This window comes from Schistocerca nitens, chromosome 9, assembly GCF_023898315.1.
Source record: "Schistocerca nitens isolate TAMUIC-IGC-003100 chromosome 9, iqSchNite1.1, whole genome shotgun sequence".
Taxonomy (NCBI): domain Eukaryota; kingdom Metazoa; phylum Arthropoda; class Insecta; order Orthoptera; family Acrididae; genus Schistocerca; species Schistocerca nitens.
This window is the reverse complement of record NC_064622.1, coordinates 68588966-68607272: the sequence shown is the minus strand read 5'-3', so window position 1 is coordinate 68607272 and position 18307 is coordinate 68588966. Positions and strand designations below refer to the sequence as shown.

The 18307-nt window shown below is 43.4% G+C and overlaps 1 protein-coding gene across 1 annotated transcript in view; it reads left to right on the top strand.

Moving 5' to 3' along the window:
• LOC126202982 (nuclear pore complex protein Nup88) overlaps positions 1-18307 on the top strand; it is a 559713-nt gene that overhangs the window by 515866 nt on the left and 25540 nt on the right. Inside the window, exon 4 of the mRNA XM_049937171.1 lies at positions 2604-2736. Coding sequence (XP_049793128.1) covers positions 2604-2736 — 133 coding nt within the window. The remainder of the gene's footprint in view (positions 1-2603; positions 2737-18307) is intronic.

The following is an 18307-nucleotide window of genomic DNA, read 5'->3' as shown; positions in this document are numbered from 1 at the left end:
CTCTCCGTGAACAACCCTGGCTGTCGTTTACCCTTGATGCACTTGAGCAAGTTACAGTGTGTCTCACAGTACACTTTACCGTTAATGTTTTTTTTCCGTGTTCGAGGAATTCGACGAGTATCGGACTTCGGACGTCGAAAGAGGCTACTGACACGACAGATTTGAATTTTTTAGAGGGAGGTGACGACACTTGCTTCCACTGCCGGCCGCGGTGGTCTCGCGGTTCTAGGCGCGCAGTCCGGAACCGCGCGACTGCTACGGTCGCAGGTTCGAATCCTGCCTCGGGCATGGGTGTGTGTGATGTCCTTAGGTTAGTTAGGTTTAAGTAGTTCTAAGTTCTAGGGGACTTATGACCTAAGATGTTGAGTCCCATAGGGGGAAAAAAAAAAAAAAAAACTTGCTTCCACTGAGTGCATACATCACTACCTTATCCCAAAGCACCATACTCAAATTTCAACCGGTTTGGCTGTTAAGACTTTTCGCGCCTTTTCATTTGAACCCTTGTGTACCAGTGACCTGCCAGACAGTATTAATAACGTCAGCCTTTTCGCATTTGAAACAGTTTTCTCTGTTGAAGTACTGTCTGAATACTTCTCATCACGTGATTGAATATTTGTGCAGCTCTTTTTTAAGTGGTGCAGAGATTCGCAACGTGTGTTAAACGTTCAGAAATGTTATATTGTGCATTTTGCAAAAGGAAAAAAAATTTAAATTCCTCTGAGTACGCTAACAGTGATCTACATCTACATCCATACTCCGCAAGCCACCTGACGGTGACGATGCACAGTTAGAATCCTGAGTGTAATAGTTTGTATGGATACGAAATGGAATGACAGCATAGGCTCAATCGTAGCTAAAGCAGGTGTCAGACGTAGGTTGATTGGCAGGATACTGCGAAAATGTAGTCAGTCTAGAAAGCAGTCCGCTCACAAAACGTATGTCCAATCTGATAATTTTGTTCAAGTGTATTGAACCAGTACCGAATGGGACTAACAGGATACATTGAACGTATACAAAGGAGGACGAAACGAATAGTCTCAGATTTGTTTGACACACGCCAGAGCGTCGCAGAGATACTAGAGAACCTAGATCGGCAAACGCTTGAAGATAGATGCTAGTTAACCCGCAGAAGGCTACTTACAAAATTTTAAGAAGCAGTATGAAGTGTTGTTGTTGTTTTGGTCTTCAGTCCTGAGGCTGGTTTGATGCAGCTCTCCATGCTACTCTATCCTGTGCAAGCTGCTTCATCTCCCAGTACCTACTGCAGCCTACGTCCTTCTGAATCTGCTTAGTGTATTCATCTCTTGGTCTCCCTCTACGATTTTTACCCTCCACGCTGCCCTCCAATACTAAATGGGTGATCCCTTGATGATGCCTCAGAACATGTCCTACCAACCGATCCCTTCGTCAAGTTGTGCCACAAACTTCTCTTCTCCCCAATCCTATTCAGTACCTCCTCATTAGTTATGTGATCTACCCATCTAATCTTCAGCATTCTTCTGTAGCACCACATTTCGAAAGCTTCTATTCTCTTCTTGTTCAAACTATTTATCGTTCACGTTTCACTTCCAGACATGGCTACACTCCATACAAATACTTTCAGAAACGATTTCGTGACACTTAAATCAATACTCGATGTTAACAAATTTCTCTTCTTCAGAAACGCTTTCCTTGCCATTGCCAGTCTACATTTTATATCCTCTCTACTTCGACCATCATCAGTTATTTTGCTCCCCAAATAGCAAAACTCCTTTACTACTTTAAGCGTCTCATTTCCTAATCTAATTCCCTCAGCATCACCCGACTTAATTCGACTACATTCCATTATCCTCGTTTTGCTTTTGTTGATCATCTTATATCCTCCTTTCAAGACACTAACCATTCCGTTCAACTGCTCTTCCAAGTCGCAGTATGAAGTGAAGACTAAAAAAGTACTCCAGTTGCCGCCCTCCCCCTCCGGTACCACGCCCGCAGGGATCGCAACAATCGTCGGTGCGTTCTGGTATGGGAATGTTTTCGTGGCATTCCCTGGGTGATCTCGTCATTCTGGTACGCATAAAAGGTCAACACAAGTACGCAACTATCCTTGAGGACTATGTCCACTTCTGCATGAGGTTTGTTTTTTCGCCGAACTATGGCATCTACCAGCAGGACAATGCAACATGTCGCTCAGCTCGCAGAGTACGCGCTTGGTTCCAATAGCACCAGGATGAGTTTACCCCTGGCCGCAACCTCACCGGATTTAAACCCAATCGAGAATCTGTGAGACCACCTCGAGCTGGCCACTGCGCTGCTCTCGGCGTGGCTCCAAATCCGTGTAGGTACCTTCCAGAACATTACTGACTCTCTTACTGCACGTGCGCGACGCTAAATGTGGTTATTTAGGCATCTAGCAGGTAATCACATTAATGTGACTGGGCCGTATAAAAGCACAGCGTGAACTATCAGCAGGAGAGCTTCGCTGGAGTACAGCTAGTCAGAGCATTAGATTGCCTCAGAGAGAATGGAACGTATTACCATGGAGGTATATTCTTACCTCCATGCGTATTAGCTTGTCGGCGGACAGTCGTTGAATCACAGATTTTGCTCGCACGTGGTTTTAGGGTCTACGACACGCTGGAAGGAGAGCCGGCGCTGCACAACGTGTGGGTGGTGGGCCGGATGCCCGCCTCTTCGCTGCCCTTCCTCGCCGCCCTGGGAGACACCGCCGTCGACTTCACGTTTACACCGCCCGAGGTAAGCCTCAAAAACAACGCTTCTGCCAAACAAATTGTCCTTCATAGTTACGTACGTCACTTCACATGGCGTTAAAAGCTCGTGAGCTTAAGGTAGCAGCGTATCACAAGTAAGGTGGACGTGTGATTGGAGCTATAATGAATAACGTATGTTGTTTTTCATAACAGCCTGTGACGATTAAACTGTCTATAACCCATGAACATCTGTATGTTGTGTGTTGTTTTTCATAACGGACTATAGCGATTAAATTAATTCATCTGTATATTGAGCAAGCAGTAAAGGAAACAAAAGAAAAGTTCGGAGTAGGTATTAAAATCCATGGAGAAGAAATAAAAACTTTGAGGTTCGCCGATGACATTGTAATTCTGTCAGAGACAGCAAAGGACTTGGAAGAGCAGTTGAACGGAATGGACAGTGTCTTGAAAGGAGGGTATAAGATGAACATCAAAAAAAGCAAGACGAGGATAATGGGATGTAGTCGAATTAAATCGGGTGATGCTGAGGGAATTAGATTAGGAAATGAGACACTTAAAGTAGTAAAGGAGTTTTGCTATTTGGGGAGCAAAACAACTGATGATGATCGGAGTAGAGAGGATATAAAATGTCGACTGGCAATGGCAAGGAAAGCGTTTCTGAAGAAGAGAAATTTGTTAACATCGAGTATAGATTTAAGTGTCAGGAAGTCATTTCTGAAAGTATTTGTATGGAGTGTAGCCATGTATTGAAGTGAAACGTGGACGATAAATAGTTTAGACAAGAAGAGAATAGAAGCTTTCGAAATGTGGTGCTACAGAAGAATGCTGAAGATTAGATGGGTAGATCACATAACTAATGAGGAGGTATTGAATAGAATTGGGGAGGAGTTCGTGGCACAACTTGACTAGAAGAAGGGATCGGTTGGTAGGACATGTTCTGAGGCATCAAGGGATCACCAATTTAGTACTGGAGGGCAGCGTGGAGGGTAAAAATCGTAGAGGGAGACCAAGAAATGAATACACTAAGCAGATTCAGAAGGATGTAGGCTGCAGTAGGTACTGGAACATGAAGAAGCTTGCACAGGATAGAGTAGCATGGAGAGCTGCATCAAACCAGTCTCTGGACTGAAGACCAGAACAACAACAACAACAACAACAACAACAACGATTAAACTGTCTATAACCCATGAAGATTTGTCTGCTGTTCTAACCTTGTTGATACGAGATTGTGTGTTGGAGAAATGTATGTAATAATGATTTAGTGACATATGTGACTAGGCTGTACTTTCACTTAATACCAGTTAGTACAAGTATGTGTTGAAGAGCTGCACAGACCTGTAATGAAACAGTGTGCTGGCTTCGTCGAGCTGTATGCTATACTGAAAGTTTACAGTTTTGATCATCTCTGTCTTTTAGCAACCGTGTATAAATTTCAGTGGAGAAATAACATAGCCAACCGGTTGCAGATAATTGTTCAATACGTTTACTACCTTGGTTTCGACACCTCCAAGGGCGTCTTCATCAGCATGTAAATTTAAAAGTCCTATAAAATAATGTATAGAAAAATAAGTTTGACAAAACATTAACCAAGATGAAAAAATGTTGTAACATGGAAAGGTTACTTACGTAAAGTTACTTTGCGAGAAGGCAATAGTCAAAGTTTTGAGCAGACATACACAAGTCAAAAATTAAAAACGTTCCAGCCTTTGGTAGGTACATTCTGCAAGGAACCTCAGACTGAGCGGCCCGTGGCTTACATTGCTGCCACGAAGTTGCGCTTTTTATCGTTCCCGGAGAGTGACGTGTGCCCACTTCAGACATCACATTACAAATAATCGAATTAAACAATTGTTAATTATAAAAACAAAATTCAAAGGGTGAGAGCTTAACGTATTTTTGAAAATACGAATGAAGTACAGCTGAGAGCCATCTATTAGGCTTTAATGAAATGCCCATTCATAAAGTACAGAGCATTAAAGAATGTTTGTACAAACAGCTGCACGGTCCAAAAACATCTGCATGAAGGAAACTTTAGTAGTACACATCTATATGAGATTTGAAAAAAAGATGTCGAAAATCCACCGGTTAGTCCCTCAGCCGTTAGGGGTAAAACCCAATGGGACTCGGGGCAAGTAAGGCTAGCAACCTGCTTCCCTGGTACTTTAAATATGATGCTGGCAACAATCAGAGCAAAATGCCTCGGACCTTTGGAGGTGACGGAGTCCCACCTCTAACTGACAAACCAAGGACTCTTAAGATAAGACTTGGCAAACAAATGGTAATGAGATGGGGAGCTATTAATATCAATGGGGGCTACTCGGGGAAGAAGGTAGAGCTGGCAGAGGCTGCAAGTAAGATGGGGCTGGATGTTTTAGCTGTTAGTGACATTCGGGTAAGGGGTGAGAAAGAAGAGGAAGTGGGAGAATACAAGGTCTACCTGTCAGGAGTCAAAGTAGGAATAGCACAATGGGGTGTAGGGCTTTACATCAGGAAAGAAATGGAACCCAGCGTAGTTGCAATAAGGTATGTAAACGATCGACCGATGTGGATAGATTTGACAGTGTCTAGCAAGAAAATTAGGATTGTGTCAGTATATTCGCATTGTGAAGGGACAGATCAAGATAAGATGGATAGTTTTTATGAGGCACTCAGTGATGTCGTTGTTAGAGTAAAGGACAAGGACAGTGTTCTGCTCATGGGTGATTTTAAGGCCAGGATTGGAAATCGAACAGAATGGTATGAAAAGGTTATGGGTAAATTTGGAGTGGATATGGAGGCCAACAGGAACGGGAAACAACTCTTGGATTTCTGTGCCAGTATGGGCTTAGTAATCACAAACTCCTTTTTTAAACATAAGAACATTCACCGGTATACTTGGGAAGGCAGGGGAACCAGATCTGTCATTGACTATATAATAACAGATCAGGAATTCAGGAAGGCTGTGAGTGACACATGTGTATTCAAGGGATTCTTTGATGACACTGATCATTATTTAATCTGCAGTGAAATTGGGATTGTGAGGCCGAAAGTGCAGGAGGTCAGGTCCATATGTAGGAGGATGAGAGTGGAGAAACTTCAGGATAAGGAAATCAGGCACAAGTACATAACAGCGATCTCAGAAAGGTACCAGTTAGTTGAATGTAGTCAGTTACAGTCATTGGAAAAGGAATGGACAAGGTACAGGGACACAGTACTAGAAGTGGCTAAAGAATGTCTTGGAACAGTAGTGTGTAAAAGTAGGAGGAAGCAAACAGCTTGGTGGAATGACACAGTCAATGCAGCCTGTAAAATGAAAAAGAAGGCGTATCAAAAATGGCTACATACTAGAACTCAGGTAGACAGAGAAAGTTATGTTGAAGAAAGAAACAAAGCCAAACAGATAATTGCAGCATCCAAGAAGAAATCTTGGGAAGACTTTGGAAACAGGTTGGAGACTATGGGTCAAGCTGCTGGAAAACCATTCTGGAGTGTAATTAGCAGTCTTCGAAAGGGAGGTAAGAAGGAAATGACAAGTATTTTGGACAGGTCAGGAAAACTACTCGTGAATCCTGTGGATGCCTTGGGCAGATGGAGGGAATATTTTGAAGAGTTGCTCAATGTAGGTGAAAATGCGATCAGTAATGTTTCAGATTTCGAGGTAGAACGGGATAGGAATAAAGCGGGTGGGGTGGATGAAATTAAGTCGGAACTCATCAAATACAGTGGAATGTCAGGTCTTAAATGGCTACACAGGATAATTGAAGTGGCCTGGGAGTCGGGACAGGTTCCATCAGACTGGACAGAAGCAGTAATCACACCAATCTTTAAACATGGAAACAGAAAAGATTGTAACAACTACAGAGGTATCTCTTTAATCAGCATTGTGGGTAAAATCTTCTCAGGTATTGTTGAAAGGAAAGTGCGAGTATTAGTTGAGGACCAATTGGATGAAAATCAGTGTGGGTTTAGGCCTCTTAGAGGTTGTCAGGACCAGATCTTTAGCTTACGGCAAATAATGGAAAAGTGTTATGAGTGGAACGGGGAATTGTATCTATGCTTTATAGATCTAGAAAAGGCATATGACCGGGTCCCTAGGAGGAAGTTATTGTCTGTTCTACTAGCTTATGGAATAGGAGGCAAACTTTTGCAAGCAATTAAAGGTCTTTACATGGATAGTCAGGCAGCAGTTAGAGTTGACGGTAAATTGAGTTCATAGTTCAGAGTAGTTTCAGGGGTAAGACAAGGCTGCAACCTGTCTCCACTGTTGTTCATATTATTTATGGATCATATGTTGAAAACAATAGACTGGCTGGGTGAGATTAAGATATGTGAACACAAAATAAGCAGTCTTGCATATGCGGATGACTTAGTTGTGATGGCAGATTCGATTGAAAGTTTGCAAAGTAATATTTCAGAGCTAGATCAGAAATGTAAGGACTATGGTATGAAGATTAGCATCTCCAAAACGAAAGTAATGTCAGTGGGGAAGAAATATAAACGGATTGAGTGCCAAATAGGAGGAACAAAGTTAGAACAGGTGGACGGTTTCAAGTACTTAGGATGCATATTCTCACAGAATGGCAACATAGTGAAAGAACAGGAAGCGAGGTGTAGCAAAGCTAATGCAGTGAGCGCTCAGCTACGATCTACTCTCTTCTACAAGAAGGAAGTCAGTACCAAGACTAAGTTATCTGTGCACCGTTCAATCTTTCGATCAACTTTGTTGTATGGGAGCGAAAGCTGGGTGGATTCAGGTTAGCTTATCAACAAGGTTAGGTTACGGTATGAAAGTAGCTAGGATGATTGCAGGTACTAGTAGATGGGAACAATGGCAGGGGGGTGTCCACAATGAGGAAATCAAAGAAAAACTGGGAATGAACTCTATAGATGTAGCAGTCAGGGCGAACAGGCTTAGATGGTGGGGTCATGTTACACGCATGGGAGAAGCAAGTTTACCCAAGAGACTCATGGGTTCAGCAGTAGAGGGTAGGAGGAGTCGGGGCAGACCAAGGGGAAAGTACCTGGATTCGGTTAAGAATGATTTTGAAGTAATAGGTTTAACATCAGAAGAGGCACCAATGTTAGCACTGAATATGGGATCATGGAGGAATTTTATAAGGGGGGCTATGCTCCAGACTGAACGTTGAAAGGCATAATCAGTCTTAAATGATGATGATGATGATGATGATGGAACTATAGGCAAGAAAACAGTAAAAAAAAAACAGGGATCAAAAATTCACGAGTAGTCGATTAAAGCCACTGAAAAAATTTTTGTTAGCTAACTGTATCTGTTCGTTGAGGATGAGGCCATCTTTCTTCGAAATATGCTTAAAAATCTACAGCTCTTCGAGCATGTCGAGAATGTGACAGCCGAGAGCAGCAGCGTTTGCGTAGAGTTGTCAGCGTTAACAGACAAACAAGACTGCTTGAAATAATCGCAGAAATCGAGGTCGGATGTACAACGAACGTGTCCGTCAGGACAGTGGCGTGAAATCTGGCGTTAATGAATTTCCTCAATACTCTTCGGTTTGTGACAGCTGATCAGCAAAGATGGAATTATGTACATTAATGCCTCTTTTTTCCAATAAATGTTTCTTATACCTGACACAGATCTTCCAGTTTGTCCTATATAACAAGAGGACACGTATCAAAAGTGATTTTATAAATAAGTTCCTGAACTGTGTTTAAGAACAACTCTGGACTTGAGATTGTGAATAAGATTTATCTACAAGTTATTGTTAGTGGTAAAGGCAACTTAGTATTCACATTTTTTTTTTTTTACTATAAGACGACCAGCTCCATAAGAAATAGTAGGATGATACAAGATGACAGACAAAATTTCAAGTTGGTATAATGTACAAAAATGTAAGTTAGTGAGGATGAGTAGGAAAAACAAACTCGTAACGATGGGATATAGCATTAGCAGTGTTCTGCGTGACACAAGTCAGGTCTTTTAAATATCTGTGCCTAACATTGCTAAGCGATATGAAATAGAAAGAGCATGCGAGGATTGTGGTACGGAAGGCGAATGGTCTACTTCGGTTTACTTGGAGAATTTTACGGAAGTGTGGTACAACTATAAAGCAGATCGCAATACACTGTGTGTTCAAAAGCATCAGGACACCCACAAAAACACATGTTTTTCATATTATGTGCATTGTGCTGCCACCTTCTGCCAGTTACACTATATCAGCAACCTCAGTAGTCATTAGACATCGTGAGAGAGCAGAATGGGGCCCTCCGCGGAACTCAAGGACTTCGAACGTGGCCAGGTGATAGGGTGTCACTTGTGTCATACGTCTGTACGCGAGATTTCCACACTCCTAAACATCCTTAGGTCTACTGTTTCCGATATGATAGTGAATTGGAGGCGTGAAGGGACACGTACGGGTCAAAAACGTACAGGCCGACCTCGTCTGTTAACTGACATAGACCGTCGGCATTTGAAAAGGGACGTAATGTGTAATAAGCAGACATCTATCCAGGCCATCACACAGGAATTACAAACAGCATCAGGATCCATCGCAAATATTATAACTAGGCTGGAGATGAGAAAACTTGGGTTTCATGATGGAGCGGCTGCACATAAGCCACATGTCACGCCGTTAATTGCCAAACGACGCCTTGCTTGGTGTAAGGAGCGTAAAAATTGGACGACTGAACAGTGGAGAAACGTGTGGAGTGACGAATCACGGTGTACAATGTGGCGATCCGATGGCAGGGTGTGGGTATGGCGAATGCCCGATGAACGTCATCTGCCATCATGTGTAGCGCCAACAGTAGAATTCGGAGGCGGTGGTGTTCTGGTGTGGTTGTGTTTTTTCCCTCGCTCTGTCGGTGAGTGAAACAGGAAAGGAAACGATTGGTACAGGGTTCCCTCCAACACGCACAATACAATGGCTCGCGGAGTATGTATGTAGATGTAGTGCTGTGTAGCGGGCAGTTCAGGTTATGATCTGTTGTTTTGCGTGGCACTATCACAGCACAGGCGTACATTGATGTTTTATGCACCTTTTTGCTTCTCACTGTTACGAGCAACTCGGGGATGGCGATTTCGTCTTTCAACACGATCGGGCACCTGTTCATAATGGACGGCCTGTGGCGGAGTAGTTACTCGACAATAACATCCCTGTAGTGGACTGGCCTGCACAGATTCCTGGCATGAATCCTATAAAACACCTTTGGGATGTTTAGGAATGCCGACCTCGTGCCAGGCCTCACCTACCGACATCAACACCTCTCCTCAGTGCAGCACTCCGCGAAGAATGGGCTGCCATTCCCCAAGAAACCTTTCAGCACCTGAATGAACGTACGCCTGCGAGAGTGGAAGCTGTCATGAAGGCTAATGGTGGGCCAACACCATATTGAATTCCAGCATTACCGATGGAGGGCGCCCCGAACTTGTAAGTCATTTTCAACCAGGTGTCCGGATACTTTTGATCACATAGTGTAGGACGCTAGTGCCACCTGTTCTCGACTGTTTGCGATCCGCATCACCTCGGATTAAAGGGAAGACATCGAAGCAATATATAAGCTGGCTGCTAGATTCGTTACCTGTGGGTTCGAACAACACGCAAGTATTACTGAGATGCTTCGGGATCTCAAATGGAAATGTCTGGAAGGAAGGCGACATTCTTTTCGAAGAACACTATTGGGAAAATTTAGGGGGCCGCCATTTGAAGCTGGCTGCAAGAACGATCCTACTGCCGCCAACATACATTTCACTTGAGAACTACGAAGATAAGATACACCAAATTAGGGCTCATACGGAGGGATATTGACAGTCTTTTTCCCTCGCTCTGTCGGTGAGTGAAACAGGAAAGGAAACGATTGGTACAGGGTTCCCTCCAACACGCGCAATACAATGGCTCGCGGAGTATGTATGTAGATGTAGTGCTGTGTAGCGGGCAGTTCAGGTTATGATCTGTACTAATTCCGCTGTTACACGTCGATTATTAATTTGTTTATGACGCATGAGGCAATACTCTTTTATCTCCCCTCGTATTAATCATCTGCGCTTAAAAGCAAAAGCAGCTGGGTCTGATATTGGTAACTGTCTGAATGGACACTGTATTACAAAGATTAGAAGCGGAAAAGAGTATAAAGTCAACCACGGAAGTGCCTCATCGCTTACGACGGCACCAGCGTTGAGCATCGACTGGCCATTTATACAGCTGTCCCCTCGTAATTCGAAGATTTCAGCCGGCTTTGACCAACTGCGGAAAGAGTATCGAATGCCGGCCGAACAACAAACGAATTGCTTCGCTGTCAATTGTGACGCCGCTTTGTTTATTCAAATTACGAAAGCGTCAGAAGTGGTGCTAGGTGGAGGGAGGGCGACAGCAACGGACGCGGTGTGGGAAATCGTGCTCGCTGTGGTGAGAGAGAGAGAGAGAGAGAGAGAGAGAGAGAGAGCGCGAGCGCGAGCGCGGAGGGGGAGTCCCAATTTGCAAGCACCAAAGCACCTCAGTTAATTCCTCTCTGTCTCCCTAACCGTCCAGGCTCGGTTACCTACCTGCCTAGTCTGTCTTTATTCTGGCCCCTCCGTTGTTTTTCTTTCTTTTACGCCCATTCACGAGTGCTAATGATGAGCGTTTGCTGCAGCAGTGATCGGCAGCAAGTTCCGCGCTCGTCTTTTTTTTTCCCTACTCCTTTTTTTTTCGGTGCGGTTGAGCGCAGGAGGGATAGGGAGGGGGAGTTGCCGCCGGTTGTCTGGCGGGAGTCTGTGCCAGCGCTCCAATCGAAGGGGCGTTTTAGCGTGGCTGCTGCGGTCGCCGCGGGCGTGTTTTTCTGGCCGTCAGAGACGGATTGATGAATTAAACAGCAGGGCCCGCGGGCTCTCTGCCGCGGCCTCCTTGGCCCTTTGCGAGGGACCGGAACACAGGCAGGCAGGCAGGCAGGCAGGCAAAGGGCCGCGGCGTAGGTAGGCCAGCAGGCGCCGATAGGTGCGCCAGATAGAAAAAATAAAAGCCTCCCTGTTTATAGACGCCCACCGCCACACGGATTTCCCTGTCTGCGTTTCCTCGCCGCCTGTTTTCTCGCCTAGCGCTCGCTGTACGAGGCAGTACTTTCCGACAGTCGTCACACAAACATCGAGCGTTCTTTTTTGTCTCTTAGAGAGCGGTCGTTTACCAGAGGATTAGAATTACAAGAGTGGTCAGTTTTCTCGCGCCCTTACAGTGAACAACTTCAACGTGTATGATGCTAGTCTCTCTGATAGACTCTTCATGACATCGTGATGACTGGGTGTTGTGTGATGTCCTTAGGTTAGTTAGGTGTAAGTAGTTCTAAGTTCTAGGGGTCTGATGACCATAGATGTTAAGTCCCATAGTGCTCAGAGCCATTTTCAGACTCTTCATGATGTTGTTGTCGTTGTTGTTGTGCTCTTCAGACCAAAGACTGGTTTGATGCAGCTCTCCATGCTAAACTATCCTGTGCAAGCCTCTTCATCTCCTAGTAACTACTGCAACGTACATTCCTCTCAATTTGGTTACTGTATTCATCTCTTGGTTTCCCTCTACGACTTTTACCCCCACGCTTCCCTCCAGTACTAAATTGGTGATCCCTTGGTGTCTCAGAAAGCGTCCTATCAACCGATCCCTTCTTTTAGCCAGGTTGTACCACATTTCTATTCAGTACCTCCTCATTAGTTCGTATGTGATCTACCCATCTCATATTCACCATTCTTCTGTAGCACCATGTTTCAAAAAGGACTTCCTGACGCTTAAGTCTATACTCGACGTTAACAAAGTTCTCTTCCTTAGAAACGCTTTTCTTGGCATCGCCAGTCTACATTTTATATCCTCCCTACTTCGACCAACATCAGTTATTATGTTCCCAAATAGCAAAAATCATTTACTACCTTAAGTTTCTCATTTCCTAATGTAATCCCCTCAGAATCACCTGCTTTAATTCAACTAAATTCCATTATCCTCGCTTTGCTTTTGTTGATGTTCGTCTTAAGGCCTCCTTCAAGATAATGTCCGTCCCGTTCAACTGCTCTTATAAGTCCTTTGCTGTCTCTGACAGAATTACAATGTCATCGGCAAATCTCTAAAGTTTTTATTTGTTCTCCCTGGATTTTAATTCGTACTCTAAATTTTTCTTTTGTTTCCTTTACTGCTTGCTCAATATACAGATTGAATAACAGCGGAGACAGGCTACAACCCTGTCTCATTCCCTTCTCAACCGCTGCTTCTCTTTCGTGCCCCTCGACTCATACAACTGCCATTGGTTTCTGTTCAAATTGTAAACAGCCTTTCGCTCCCTGTATTTTACCCCTGCCACCTTTAGAATTTGGAAGAGAGTATTCCAGCGACATTGTCAAAAGCTTTCTCTTAAGTCCACAAATTCTATAAACGTAGGTTTGCCTTTCCTTAACGTAATAAGAAACAGGATCAATTAACGCCTGGCACACAGTGCTTACTTGACTGTAAATGATCAAACAGAGCTTTTCTTGTCTTAAAAGTCGCCTACTTTTTTTTTTCCTTTGCTCTGAGTGTTCAGCTACTTCTTAATGCGGAAGTAAGTTTCCTGTAAAATCAACGTAAGTGCTGATAAAAAGTGAATACCATAGGTCAAGTTCTAACCTACTCCAACAGCACAAAAACTGACAAAAATTCGCAGCATAACACTCCAGGACGCTATGTTATGACATCTAAAACAATCACTTGAAATCGGCTTAATAGCGGAAATAAGACTCGTCGTATGTAAATAACGAGCTAATAAAATCAAAGTGAAAAATATATACTATGAAACATGATAGTTTTTAAGGAGATTAAAAGTGAGAACTTTAAAGCGTTGCCACACGTACGAGGTCCGTTTAAAAAATACTAACTTCTCTTAAGCTGCGACGAAGCGTCCTAGTGACGTGGTGTTGGTACCACTGTTTAGGTCGGTTCGTATCTCATCGAGCTTACGAGGTTGTATTTCAATGAATGCTGGTACTATTCTTTTAGTGTCAGTAGTTTCTTTTTTTGTTGAAATTTTATCGTGTTCTACAACACGGCCAGAGTACTTCAGTATCTTTACAAAATATCATAAAACTCAGAAAACGCGGACGATGTCTTTATGGGACACGTTGACCCTAGTAATTAATTTACAGAACACAGCCGCAGGTGACGGTGTGTTCGATTTATTTCGGCCGGTTTCGCATGTCAGACGCGACCTTCGTCAGAAATTCAGCTCCTTTGTGGCGAAATGCTCGAGTTAAAAGCACAGCTCTGCACTATCGTCAAAACAAAAATTATGAAATTTCCTCACGTAGTTGTAATAACACACAATATCAACAGGACTTCTCGTCATGTAGCAGGAACAAAACATTACTAAATAATCCATTTGGCGCCGGGTATTCTCCTTTTATGGTGCAATAATTCATCTGTTTGTGGAACGCCATAAGTAATGTTGCCTAAGAGGTAGAAGTCTTGCTGATTTACGGAAATGGATGCCTTGTCTCCATACTAAATCACCGACTGCTCTATAGATGTGTATACAACTCGTAGCTATGATAGTTACAGCTGATGCAGGGAAATGAAGTATCAGCTTCAGCTGAATAAAGAAATGAAAAATTGGTAGCAAGAGTTCTATTTACTTTACACAGATAGCATGACATTAGCACCACCAAAAGAAAGTCGCAGAAAGCGGTGTTCAAGTTACAGCAGCAACGTTAAATGTTTCGTGAAAGTGGGGAAAATATGTATGGAAAAGTTTGAGCTCAAGAAACAAGCGGGTGGAAACAGGACTCGAGATTAATCTCAGTGTTAACGAATGATTCTTCCTTTTCAAAAATGGCAGTACATCATTTGAAGATATTACTCGACAAGGAAAACGTTCAGCTCATTTGGTGGTTCTCTCATTAAAAAGAATAAAAACAAGTCAAAGAAGTGGTGCGCGCCAACATCGTCTGCAGAATAGGTTGACATTTTTGACCTAAAAACTGAACATGCATCGAGTATCTACAAAACTGCAACAAAAATTATCGTCGCAATGTTTGTGAAAGCATATCCACATCCAAAAACATTCCCTATACAGCGTTAAAACGATGTTGCCAGTTTTTTCGATATCACTGGAATTGTGCAGTTAGAATTTTTCATCTCAAAGCAGCTGTGCTTTTGTGGAGGGGCGTCTATCCTATTAATTTTGTGGAAGGGAGATGGGTGAAGAACGCTATGCACAATTTATTACAAAATAAACCTAAACACTTTGTTTATTAATCACGAGACACACTAATGCTACTACATTATAATAGTTACCTACAATTTTCCTAATTGAGAGATTATAGTTTGTGTCAGATTTGTACATATTAAACAGAGCGAGGTGGCGTAGTGGTTAGCACATTGGACTCTCATTCGGGAGGGTGACGGTTCAAACCCACGTCCAGCCATCCTGATTTCGGCTTTCCGTGATTTACCTAAATCGCATCAGGCAAATGCCGGGTGGTTCCTTTGAGAGGGCACGGCCGATTCACTTCCCCATCCTTCCCTAATCAGATGGGAGAGATGACCTCGCGGTGTGCTCTCGTGCCCCAAATCATCGAACCAACCATTTGTACATATTATTTTGCAGTCAGACAGGTAGCATGACACCCTGCTACCTGTTATAAAAACATTTAAGTACTTTTTGACATTGGCTGGTAACACGCGGAAAAACAATACAAACCACACGTACAACAGTTATGGAAACCTTCAGAACCTATAGCCATCTGGCATTTTTAGTTTAAAGAAGAGAATAGTGCCAAACGGCGAAGCAGTTTTGCGATAAATGGCTCGAGTTGCAATTGCTGGCAGTGTCCATTACATGTTCTGTATTGTGTGTGGCAGGGCAGGATAGGGGTTCGTTCTGCGAAGTCGATAAATTCCATTTTTTCCCAACGCGGGAAGGAAGTGAGGGCAGTAGCTGCCGTTAACCTGCATCTTGCAGGGTGCTCCCTTCTTTCAAGGTCAGTAACCGTCATTACTATGCAGTTGTTCTGAAAATGATGAACGAGATAATTCACAAAGGACACGACATGTGCCCCCAGCGGCCACTGTTTTCAGGCCTTGCAGTGTAGCTTCTTTTTGATTCCAAACTCAGAAATAGTACCGAAAGAACGCCGTTTCGACAGACCGTGTGAACAAAGATGGAGAGTACTTGGAAAAACTTTAGCCTACGGCTTCTTGCGTGTTGTTTGTAAGTCTAGTAACCTGCAGTTAGATTAACGGAAGAGAGAGGAAAATTGCAGACGGATACTCATTTGTCAAGTTGGCACGAGGGTGCCAAGGGAAGTATTATACAACCTCGAGTTAGAGGATTTAAATAACTTTATATTCAACGTACAAAAGAAGGTAGTTATTTCCACGCAGTCGGGCACGATTCGTCGTATATCAGACAAAATTGTCTGATGATGTTGCAGACGATACCACGCAACGTACTGAAGTGTCCAACCTAAGAAGATTGCTACGATACAAGGCGCCGGCCTCGGTGGCTTCCCACAGATTTCTCGGCGCAACTAACGTTGTCATCTTCATCATGTTCACCCAGTTCAGTGCGCCTCCGCACAGTTAAAGGAAACTATATTATTAAAGTGCTGGGAAGTGGATGTGCTCCGCATATGATCATAACCACCGGGCGACGTTTACACTTAAACAATATGCAGGGGCGGATCATGAGTGTACATTCTGGGTGTTTACAAATTTTTAGGTTGAGATAAATTTGAGAGTGTGAAATAATTAATAGCGTCTCCTATATGTTATGATTATCAACAAGTTTATACAGCACTGCCAGTAACAATAACAACAGTAACAATAATACGCATAAATTATCTGACAAAAGGAACAATTGTTTTTGTGGAATTTTGTTGTTTTGTACATAAATAAGTACAGTTTAGGGCAATAACGAAATAATGTGTGAGCTTTCGCAACTCTCCATTTCGAGTTTTTGTTCAATTGGCTCTGAGCACTATGGGACTCAACTGCTGTGGTCATAAGTCCCCTAGAACTTACAACTACTTAAACCTAACTAACCTAAGGACAGCACACAACATCCAGCCATCACGAGGCAGAGAAAATCCCTGACCCCGCCGGGAATCGAACCCGGGAACCCGGGCGTGGGAAGCGAGAACGCTACCGCACGACCACGAGATGCGGGCTCGAGTTTTTGTGTAAGTGGGAGTTTTCGTGTTTTTTTTTCGAACAAATGTACAAGATTCCTAACAGATGTATTCACGAATTTTCTTCCGGGCTGAAAATCAGATATTCTTACGCTGCACCCACATAACTTGTGCTAACTGTACTCTTGTTAAAAGTTCGCTTGTAGTCACGCTCGTTTGATTTCGTCAATCTCTCAAGCAAAGGATCCGTTCTCGGAGGCGCTAGTCTCTTTGCGGCTAACTTCCCTGGTAATTTACTTTTCTGTTCCCAGAATAAGATATTCAATCTGCAGTGGAGTGTGCGCTGAGATGAAACTTCCTGGCAGATTAAAGCGATCTGCCGGACCGAGACTCGAACTCGGGACCTTTGCCTTTCGCAGGCAAGTGCTCTACGAACTGAGTTATTCAAGCATGAGTCACGATCCGTCCTGACAGCTATACTTTTTTGTTAGCATTCAACATAGTTCATGTTTACACTGCACAAAAAAGCCGTTTGTGGAATTAATGAAACTCAAGTAGAAATTTTTACAAACATGGTCACTTGACTAGAATACAAATGAGGCGCTGAGATCCATAAGGGCCTAAAGCGCACCGCTGTCGATCCCACATTTAAGAGAATATCAGAGAAACCAGTGATACAGCTATTCTTGTGCTTTCATATATACAGCGCGGGCCTACGGCACGGATAAACCTGACTGATCATAAGACCAACAGATTTCAGAAGCATGAATAAATGCCATCTCACAATCGACGGTGATGTGCTTTAGGTCCTTACGAGTCTCAGCACCTCGATTGGAGTACTGTGTGATAAAATGCATAACTTAATACACGGTAACTCATTCAGAAACCCACAAAATAAGTTTACTGGCAGTACAACTTTGACATATACTGACGTCCTATCTTATTTTACAGCATTATGTAGTGAGTGAATTAGCGTATCTGAGGGGTGTGCCATCATCGAGCAGGATTTATACCGAGTTAACGGGGCTAAACGTCCGCCGCAGCTTGCTACCACCTGGTAGCACTGGCGTAAACTTTTAGTTGAGTGAACTGTGGTAGTTTTTTTTTTTATCAAACCTGTATGTATTTGGCCCGTAAGGCAATTACGTCACACGAGTTGCGCATGCGCATAAGGTGCTTAAAACGTGCAGAACTGATGGTTTGCTCGTGGCCCTGACGCCAGGTTTCATGGAGTCTAGGGTAGCAGTAGCGCGGTACATATTAGTGCCGTATCTTGCAGATTGCAGCATCTATGTTACATTCAACAGCATTCAAAGAAAAATAACCAATAAATCCGCAAGGTGTGGGAAGTTAGGGTGTTCACTTGCACTTGTGCTCTTACACGGCAGCCGCCACTAACAATATGGCTACGACAATGTCAGTGTGCTAGCAAACATAAAATCGAACAAAGGTTGCGACTGAAAAGTGTGAATATGGGCCGACAGTCAAATAAAGTCTTCCGACTTTTATCGAAACAACTATTCCCGTCAGC